Source organism: Capricornis sumatraensis, chromosome 2 (genome assembly GCF_032405125.1).
Source record: "Capricornis sumatraensis isolate serow.1 chromosome 2, serow.2, whole genome shotgun sequence".
NCBI classification, from domain to species: domain Eukaryota; kingdom Metazoa; phylum Chordata; class Mammalia; order Artiodactyla; family Bovidae; genus Capricornis; species Capricornis sumatraensis.
This window is the reverse complement of record NC_091070.1, coordinates 80,134,864-80,143,968: the sequence shown is the minus strand read 5'-3', so window position 1 is coordinate 80,143,968 and position 9,105 is coordinate 80,134,864. Positions and strand designations below refer to the sequence as shown.

The window sequence follows — 9,105 nt, the reverse complement described above, 5'->3', positions numbered from 1 at the left end:
CTCTCCAAAGAGTTCTGGAGCCGGAAGCACTAGTCAGCGAGCAGTTTATTAGCCATCAGCCTGTCCGGGCCTCCCCGTGCGGAGGCCTGTACACAGTCTAGACAGGGCCTTCGCTCCCGGCAACCCTCCAGTCCTCGTGTGCAGGCCCCACCCAGAGTCCACCCCCACCCCAGTCCTCCACACTCTCCTGTTCCCACCCCTTCAAGGCAGCACCAGACGGGGGGGCCACACCTCAGCTAGAGGAGGGGAGGGAGGGCAAGGGAGAGGAGGCGAGAGCTGAGGAAAACGGAACCAGATTGGCCCCCAAGCCTCTGGAACCACCACCCCAGGACAAGGGAAAGTGGGTAGAGCTGGGGGCGGGGTGCCAGGCGATGGTTCAGGCAGGAGGCTCTTCTCCAGGAGGTGCAGGGAAGCCACTCAGGTCTCGGCCAATGATCTCACTCACTGTAAAGGAGGGGCAGTTGAGAGACTGGGAGCAGGGCAGGTCGCCTCCTTTTCCAGAGACCCCCAATCCATTCCAGGCAGGCCTCCCTCTAGGATGCCTCTAGATTCCTCCTGCACCGGCTGGCTTCTCTTCCACTGGGCCTCAGTTTCCCCACTGTGTCCTAACACCTGCTCTCAATCAAATCTTGCTCAACTCTGTCCACGTGGGCTCTCCGGCCCTCATGCCAGCCCCTTCCTGCTGGCTCAGCCCACACTGTCAGCAGGGCCGGAAGTGGGTGTAGCCGATGGGAAGGAGAAGAGGTGAAATAAGTGTCCTCATCGCCACTTAAGACCACAGTCACCATGTTTGGGGGGAGGTGAGACAAGGGAAAACTTGACTGGAACACCAGCAAACCACTGCCTTTCTCTGAAACTCAGTGTCTGAATCTGCAAATTGAGGGAGCTAGATTGAATGGTCTTGCAAGTACTTCTAGCCCTGTGTCTTTGTGATCTGGGGTCAAGGGCCTAGACAGGAGAAGGGTGGGGTGGGTACTCCCTGCCCCCTTCAGAATTAAGTTAACCGGAGTCAGCTGGCCACACGCACCAGGCACTTGCCTTCTGAGACCCTCCAACTGGCCCCGAGGGGCCACTGGGGCCCAGTCTCTGGAAAGCCAAACTCCAGCCCTCAGTAAACATGCAGAGCAATCTCTTGCACACACTCACACTCGCAGCCCTGGGTCCCACACCCACCTTCCTCCAGCGTGATACCCTGGATAGGGACACTGTCTCGGAAGCCGCTGCCGTAGCCACCCCTGGATTTCTCCTGCTCCGGAGCCCCCTCCCCAGGGCCGTAGCTTGGCCCTACCTCACTGTATCCCTCAGCAGGTGGGGGGTGAACACTGCCCTGGGGAGGGAAGGGACCTTCAAGTGGTGGGGATGAAGGCAGCGGGGGCCGGAAGGGGGAGGGAGGAGGGAACTGCAGTCCCAGGGGAAAGGGGGAGCCCCGTCCTCCATAGGGGTCACTAGGGAAGGGCCGGGGAAGGAGAGAGACTGGAGGTGGGCGGGCACAACCTGTGGCACCCCCAGTCTCAGGGAACATCCGCAGGCCGGGTCTGTAGGATGGTGGGGGCCCCGTCTGGGGGTACAGAGGGGGCGTGCCATAGCTGAAGCCTTCTGACAGGTAAGGAGTTTCATAAGCAGGGTCTTCATGGGGATAGGAGGGGTAGGGGGGCCTGGGTGGTGAGAAGTCCATGTCAGAGCCAAAGGGGGGGCCTGATGCTGAGGGGAAGCCCCGGAGAGATGCATCCGGCAGAGGCTCCTCCTTGAAGATCACTGGATGGAGGGGAAACAGGAGGACATGCTGGTGAGAGGGCTGGCAGTCTCCCCACCACACACCAGCCAACCCCACCTCTCCAGCCCAGGCCTCACCCACCCCTTAGCCCCTCCCCATGGGGCACTGCATCCCTCCGCCCCTGCCTTAGCCCCCACATCCCCACCCTGCCACCACAGGCTGTGCCAGAACGCACCAGGCAGGAACTTGAAACTCTGGGTAGGACTGCGCTTCCTCCGCCCATTGGAGACGTAGAAGTAGGCCTGGACCGGCCGGGATACGCGCTTGTTGCTGTACTCGGGGACCGTCAGGGTCAGAGTCACCTGGGGCGGAGGACAGGATGAGGCAGGGAGCCCTCTGGATCTAGGCTCAGCCCAAACGCCACCTCCTGGCTTCTTCCATTTGCAAAAGAGCAAAATTCATCCCCCAGAGGTGTCCCTGCTTCCAGAATGGCCAGGATGTCTCCTCTAGCAAAGAACAGGTAGCTTCTGGAGTCCACTCCCAAAGCAAGGGAGTCAGCTGAGAATTTCCTGACTCTTCCCACCCCCAGGGTGGAGACCCTAGGAACATGGGTACCTCATTGCTCTGCAGCCGGTTCACCGTGGCCTCCTCCTCCCATTGCAACTTTCCATCTGTGCAGAAAGAACAGGGAGCTCCAGCCCAGCCCCACAGGCCCTGCCCACTGCCCAGGCCTCTGCCATTTCCCCTCTTGCTGAGCTAAGGCCAGACTCGGAAGGTCCCAACAAAGCCTGGCTCACAGAAGAGCCCACTCCCTGTTTACTCAACTGAATGGAACAGGCCAGGTTTAAAACTGTCTCCAAGATCTCAAGCTATCAGTTGAGCCAAAAGAAATGGCAGGCCCAGTCCAGGAACCAGAAAAAACTCATGAGCCCTCCCACCCAACTCCAAACATCCCCTCCCATGATAGAGCTGGAAGGAAGTTCATGGGTAGGAAATGGTCTCAGCTTGAAGGGAGTCAATAAGACTCCAAGTCTCAGGACCCAGAACCTCTGACTCTGCTCTGATATGGTCCTAGGGTGCTAAACTTGAAGGCAGGGGCTGGGGCTCTGGGCAGGCAGGGTTAGGGGCAAGCTGCAGCCTCAGGTTGGGGGTGTACCTGGGCCCCTCAGTCTTCCCTTCTGCACCCCTGCAGCTCTCTGCTGGGGTGCCTCCCAGGCTCCTGTCGCCATAGCTGTGCTGCCAGTCCCGAAACTCAGGAGGAGCTCAGGGTCTGGCAGTGAGGGTATAGTCCCCTCTTCCTTTCTCATCTTCCCTGTCCACATGGGGGTAAATTAGCTCACAGCTGACTCGTCTTTAATAAAAAGAATGTGTATTTCTTACGTTTATTCGCCATCTTGAGCACTTCAGATGGCTGTCATACGCATGGGAAGCAGACAGTGTAAGAGGAAGGGCAGTCTTTCCATTCCATTTTACAGATAAGGAAATTGAGGCTCCACTTGCTAGTTGAGAGACTGTTCACCCTCCCCGTTCCAAGCTCTTCCTCCCGGAATGGGTACTCACCAGGGCCCCTCTCGATGAACACCACCTTGGAGTCTGGCAGGAAGTTGGAGCCAGTCAGCACGAGCTCCTCCCCTCCCCTGACAGAGCAGGCACTGGGGCTGTAGGCCTCCACCTGGGGCAGCTCCTGAGCTGATCGCTGGGCTGCAGAGCAGTGCAGGAAAGGCCTGGCTGGGCTGCTATGGAGAGGACAGGCTCCTGCGCCCCCACCCTGCCTAGGATAACTGCCACAGGGCCTGGAGGAGCCCTCCTCAGCGGCAGACACACAAGAAAAACAACAGTCTTCCTGGGGTCACACAGACCATGTAAGGAACCCCTCCTGGGCGGAGAGAGAGGGCAACAAGGGGCTGCCCAGGGGCAGATGGAGGCTAGGGTTGCTCTGGTCCAGCCCAGGGATCGAATCTGCAGCAGGGGGAAAATAGAACACTTCCCCCAGCCCATCCACAATAGAAATAAAGGCTGGGTCCCTTAGGGGACCAGCCAGGCAAGGCACACTCTGCGGAGGAGATGGGCAGACAGACACACAGACAAGAAGTTAGCCAGAGGCAGAAAGGTGGCACAGGGCCTCTTTGCTCACAGCACTCGATGGGCACCGATGCTGTCTGCACCGAGACCACCTTCCCGCTGCCTTGGGGCACGTGTACTCGGAACACCAGCCGCACGCGTGTGTTCTTGCGCCCGATGTCCGTCTCGCCCTTCCGCAGTTCGATATCTGAGTTCCGCAGCTTCAGGATTCCGGCACAGTCAATGCTGAAGCCAAAGAACAGAAGGCAAGCCGTCCCATCTGAGGCCAGAAGGGGATGCCTCCCAAGAAAGGAGTCCCCATCCTCCATGCAAAGCCCTAAACGACCTTCTCTGGGAGACTGTGGGGGTGGCTGTTTTAACCCAGAGTGCTGCCCACCCCCAAAGTCCTCTTCTAGATAGTGAGAGGGCCTGGCACCTCCTAGGGATGATGTCTAACTCCTCTGGGGAGAGGAAGAGTTGGCCTAGCTTAGGCTCCATGGAAAAGGCTAGTCCTGAAGCCCAAAGACTAGAAGGGGGTGGAGTGAGAACCTACTTGGCCGCCATGTTGTTCTCAGGGAGCAGGGTCATCTCCAGCACCTTGGTGCCACTGACTACGGCTTCGTAGCTGGCCGTGGCTACCATCTTGCCGGTGATGCGGTGCACCTGATAGAAAGCATGGGGCCGCAGGTTCCTCTCGTCCGCGGTGCCGATGAACATCTGCAGGGTCAGGGGCTTCTCGCTGTAGCCCAGGAGCTGGCAGAGGGAGGCGAGGCCACCCAGCTGAATCCTGCTCTGTCTCATCCTTCACCCACCCCCAAGTTTTCAGTCCCCACCCCCGCCCCCTCCAGAGGAGTGAAAGATAACGGATATCCTGGAAGGGATTCCCAGGGGGGATTGGGCACCAACTCTCCACCAGCTGGGGAGAAAACGTGGCCTGGAGTTCACAGTGTTATTCTTGGAATGAGGCCCAAACTGGGCTGGGTGAAGGGGAAAATCTTCCACGAGAGACTGGCCCAACTCAACGGAGACAACCTAACTCCCAGTGAACTTTGGCCTCAGCCTAACCCCTCCCCCACATCTGGCAGCCCACCATCTTCCAGAGTAGACAGGAGGCTGGTGTCCCATGGGATGAATGGAGTGGGGGTGGAGGGACAGAAGAGTAGAAAGTACTTCCGGGTCCCTGAAGTGCACCCTTCCTCCCCCGGCACTAGGCCCTCCCCCAGGCCGCCTGCAGGGTCATTGCTGAGAAGAGAGTGTGGGAAAGGGCAGTGCCATGGGTCTGCACAGCTGGGGCCCATCTGCAGGGATCTGGGACTGGAGAAGAGACAGGCTATCAGGCCTGGCTTCTACCACTTACCTTGACTACAGGGTGACCACCAGGGGCTGCTTTGACAGCTCCCCGGCTGCCCTCTGTCTCATAGTGGGCCCTGTGGTGGGCTCTGGGCTGTACCTCGATCCGCAGCTCCAGCTGCTCATACTGGCTGGGCAAAGGCCAGTCGAGCGGGGGGAGGGCAGAGGTCCTGGAGAGAGACACAGAGAAGCAGTGATCACCTGCAGCCTCAGACCTGAGTCAGGGCAAACCTGGGTCCCAACTCCCAGGGGTGTGAGGGAGGAAGGAGCGGGTGGGTTTGAGAGAAAGGAAATCAGAGCAGAAGTAAAATGGTCCACAGCCTAGAATCAGGGGCAATAGGGGACAGGCCTCTCAGAGGCCCTCGAGATAGGGGGGTGGGGGACACCAGGACTGAGACTCCCTTCTTCCCAGCTCTGAACACTGGGTCTGGTGGGGGTGGGGCAAGTGTTCCCCTGGATACAGAGGAACCCCAAGCCCGGTCTAACCCTCCCAGGCCTGGATGGGAAGAGTCAAATAAAGAAGCACAAATTCAGGGAATTCCCTGGTGGTCCAGTGGTTAGGACTCTAAGCTTTCACTGCAGGAGGTACAGGTTCCATCCCTGGTCTAGTGATCAGGAGCTAAGATCCCGCATTTCAAGTAGAACATAGTGGGCTAAGCAACCCAGCAACTAACAGAGCAGGGACTGATCGCATCCCTTCCCAGGCCAGCGCACTTTCCACTAGTTGGAGCTGGATGGGTGGGTTCCAGAGAGCTGGGGATACAGATGCAAATTCCTTGTTGTGAGCACCCAGACACTCTGGGCCACAGAATCTCAACTGGTAAGTGCCCCCAGGTGACACTCGGCAATGTCTGGAAACAACTAAAAAGTTGTTACAACTAGGAGAGTGGATAGAGGCCAGGATGCTGCTAAACATCCTACAATGTCCAGCACAACCGACACAACAAAGAATTATTCTGCTCAAAATATCAGGAGAGCTGAGGCTGAGAAACCCTGCCCTACAAGAACCCAGAGGAATGGGTGCTAAGGTTTCTTTCCCCCAGGGAATTTTTCTGGATGAAACCAGCTCAATCTGACATCCAAGACTTAGGATTATAGAAATAGACACGGTTCTTTGAGGGTGAGAGGTGTAGAGGGCAGTAAGAACTGCTTGTTTTAACATGAATTCTTTGACTTGCAAACACATGCTACTTCATCCAAATTTTGCAGATATACTTTTAAGCCACAAGTCAGGCCTGAGAAATTGAGTTAGAGAAAGGGGACTTCCCGCTGCCCATTGCAGGGCAGAATTCCAGCCCAGGATCCAGCACAGAGCTAGTGGTGGAGGATGCCTAGAGGAATTCCTCCTTTACCTAGGTGGTCCTTCTAGGGTTCCAGGGACTTTTTCTAATTAATATACAAGGAGTGACTGACCTTCGGCAAATCATCTGTCCAAAGGAGATGCATGTTAAAAAATGCTTCCTAAAACTGAGTGAATGGCAGCAGTCAAGCTGGTAGTAGATTCTCTTTTCTGTGCCCTGGGACCTTTTCCAAATTCATCCCTTGACCCTCCTGCTCCTTGTGTGGGATGGCTGGAGACAGTAGTGATTTCAGGCACAACCCTCACCTGAAGATGGGGCTGTGTCCCCCGATCCGGGCCTTGGACCACGCCAGTGGAGAAGGCACCGCCAGGTAGTCCATGCCAGCCGCCTCCTTCCGAGGACCCCCAGGAGGAGCCCCGGCCTCCTCTGCTCCCGAGGGCAGCTTCCCATTGCACGGGGCAGGCTCCTCAGACCGAGGCAGGGCCACGGCCTGCTCGCTGGAAGTCCTCCGGGTCTTCTGCGGGATGCTTTCGGCCGATGGGGCTCCCACATAGTCAAAGGGGCCAGGGGAGCCAGGGTCCCGGACCAGAGGCAAGGGGGGTGGTGGAGGTGGTTCAGGCCCCTCCTCCCCTAGGCTGCCTCGGCGGGACAGAGCTGGGGAGGCCGAAGATGGGGTTCCTGAGCTGGAATAGCGCCTCTTGCCACATGGAGAGGCAGGTCGTGGGGAGGCTGGGGTGGGCCCAGGAGCACTGAGGAGTAGCCAGCTATCCTCTGGCCCCCGGCCTCCAGGACTCGGACCATACAGGTTCCAGGGGTCATCGGGGGTCCACGGCCTCGGGGAGGCCCGGGGTGAGGGCAGTGGGGAGCCCAGGCCAAAGCGGGAGGCTGCCTCATTTAGCTCAGACTCCACCTCATCACAGGCCGCATACAAGGCTGCCTCATCCGAGGCATCCGAGAAGAAGCTCCAGGAGGACAGGCTGCTGCTGCCTGGGCTCGGACTGAAGAATGGGCCCCCACCCTGGCCCCCTGCCTCTCGGTAGCCTCCAAAGCCTTCCGGTGGGGGGTAGTCCCTGGGGGAGCCTTCCCCCCAGGGATCTGGGTTGTCCTCCAGTGCAGCTGGTGGGTCAGGAGTGGGAGAGATAGAGGTGATGCGGATGCTGGGGCACTCAAGAACACGGCCTCCCCCAGCCCCCCCGGAGCTCCCTCCCGGCCCCCCCAGCCTCACTGACCGGGCTGGCTGGCTCTCCCAAGTGCCAGGTGAGGGGGCCGGGCGGGGTGGTGGGGAGTGCATGCCAGGCCGAGGGGGTGGAGGCCGGGGAATGCCAATGGGAGCAGCGCCATAGGGAGGGGGCTCCCCCAGGGCCAGACGGCAGCATGGTGGGGCGTCCTCTGAGTCCAGTTCTGTGGAAAGGGAAGGAGACAGAGACAGGGATGACGCAGAAGGCGGGGAGAGAAAGAGGCAGGTGAGATGTCTAGGTTCCTGAAGTGGGCAGCCACCCCCAGCCGGTATGCTACCCCCACCTCAGCAAAGAGAGGTCTCTGAAATGCCCTTCAGAGCCACAAAGACAAAAGCAGAGTTGGACTTGGGAAGGTGGAGAAGATAGATCCAGAAGTGCCGGACCTTTTCCTACTCAGAGAACCTCAGGGCTCTGGCGCTGGGATCTGGGGTACCAAACAGGGGGCGGGTCTCAAGGCGGGTCGAGAGGGGCTGGAGCTGGGTTTGGAGGCGTGTTTAGGGAAGCATTGGGCTGGGCTGGGGGCGACTCACACATGAACCCAATTAGTAGCGGTTCCCAAACCCCCAAACGGCGCTGGCAGGAGCCCCAGTTGCCATCGCAACGGTGGCCAGGGGAAGGGGGGCGCCAGGGCTGTGATGACGAGGGAAGGCGGCTCCTCCTTCACTCCCCCCAATCCGGGGGCGGGGGTGCAGCGAAGGGGTGCTGCGCGCCGCCCCGGCGAGGCGCGGGGGGGCGGGGGCGCGGGCTGCGCGGATTCCGTGCGAGCGGCGGCCGCCGCCCCCGGCTCAATCCCAGCCATCTGCCTCTCATTGCGGCCAGACGGGGGAGGGGGAGGGGCGCCCTGGCGGGGCCTGAGAGCGCCCCCAGCCCCTGGCGTCCCGTCTGCAGGCCCAGGGCTCCGTCCCCGAGGGGCAAGCTCCAGAGCGCAATGTCCCCTTTCCCTGGCGGCGCCCTGGGCTCTCAGGACCGTGTTCCCACCCGCCCCGCATCCCAGTGACAGTCGGCCCTGCCGAGAGGCGGCGCGCAGCCAACGGCACCCCCACCCCCACCCCAGTCACGACCTAAAAAGGAGAAAGTGGTGCTGGGCCCCCAGCCTCATGTCCGCAGATCCCCCCGAGCCCCGCGACTTCCCGCAACCTCTGACCCCCTCATCTCTCACCCCAGGCTCTCTCTCCTGAAGCCCCCACACTCAGGACACCCGCTCCCTTCCCTCACGGAGACCCAGACCCCTTCCCAGCCCCGCACTGACCTTCCCCCGCCCCACCCGCGCCCAGCGGGGGGGCCTCCTTTTCCTCCCCGAACACCAGCTTAAACTCCAGCTCCTCATCCTCGCAGCTCGCTGCCCCCATGGGTCCGGCCGGAGCCCCCAGGTCCCGGTCTGGGCGGGAGGGGGGATCTCAGGAGGCTGCAGTGTCTTAACCGGCGACTCCCTCCCTCCCTT

The 9,105-nt window shown here is 60.1% G+C and overlaps 1 protein-coding gene across 2 annotated transcripts; it reads right to left on the bottom strand.

Annotated features, from left to right (window-relative positions):
- Positions 1-259: 259 nt before the first annotated feature.
- Positions 260-9,013, bottom strand: NFATC4 (nuclear factor of activated T cells 4). Of its 2 annotated transcripts, none has more exons than XM_068963825.1 (10): positions 8,914-9,013; positions 6,732-7,827; positions 5,133-5,295; positions 4,329-4,528; positions 3,849-4,021; positions 3,275-3,415; positions 2,330-2,385; positions 1,950-2,076; positions 1,174-1,755; positions 260-444 (listed from the first exon to the last, which is right to left on the bottom strand). In XM_068963825.1, the coding sequence occupies exons 1-10, from the start codon at positions 9,011-9,013 to the stop codon at positions 377-379; spliced, it is 2,706 nt and encodes a 901-aa protein (XP_068819926.1). In that variant the 3' UTR covers positions 260-376. The 2 variants fall into 2 exon arrangements, with proteins under 2 accessions (XP_068819926.1, XP_068819928.1); XM_068963827.1 differs by having other exon boundaries at positions 1,495-1,755.
- Between the last annotated feature and the right edge of the window lie 92 nt (positions 9,014-9,105).

Bases quoted from the DNA above. Each gene is read 5' to 3' on its own strand.
- NFATC4 (XM_068963825.1), bottom strand. From the start codon at position 9,013: ATGGGGGCAGCGAGCTGCGAGGATGAGGAGCTGGAGTTTAAGCTGGTG. The intron at 4,529-5,132 runs GTAAGTGGTAGA...TCCCTCTGCCAG, and splicing joins GTGGTCACCCTGTAGTCAAG to CTCCTGGGCTACAGCGAGAA. The intron at 3,416-3,848 runs GTGAGCAAAGAG...ACTGCTCTGCAG, and splicing joins ATCGGTGCCCATCGAGTGCT to CCCAGCGATCAGCTCAGGAG.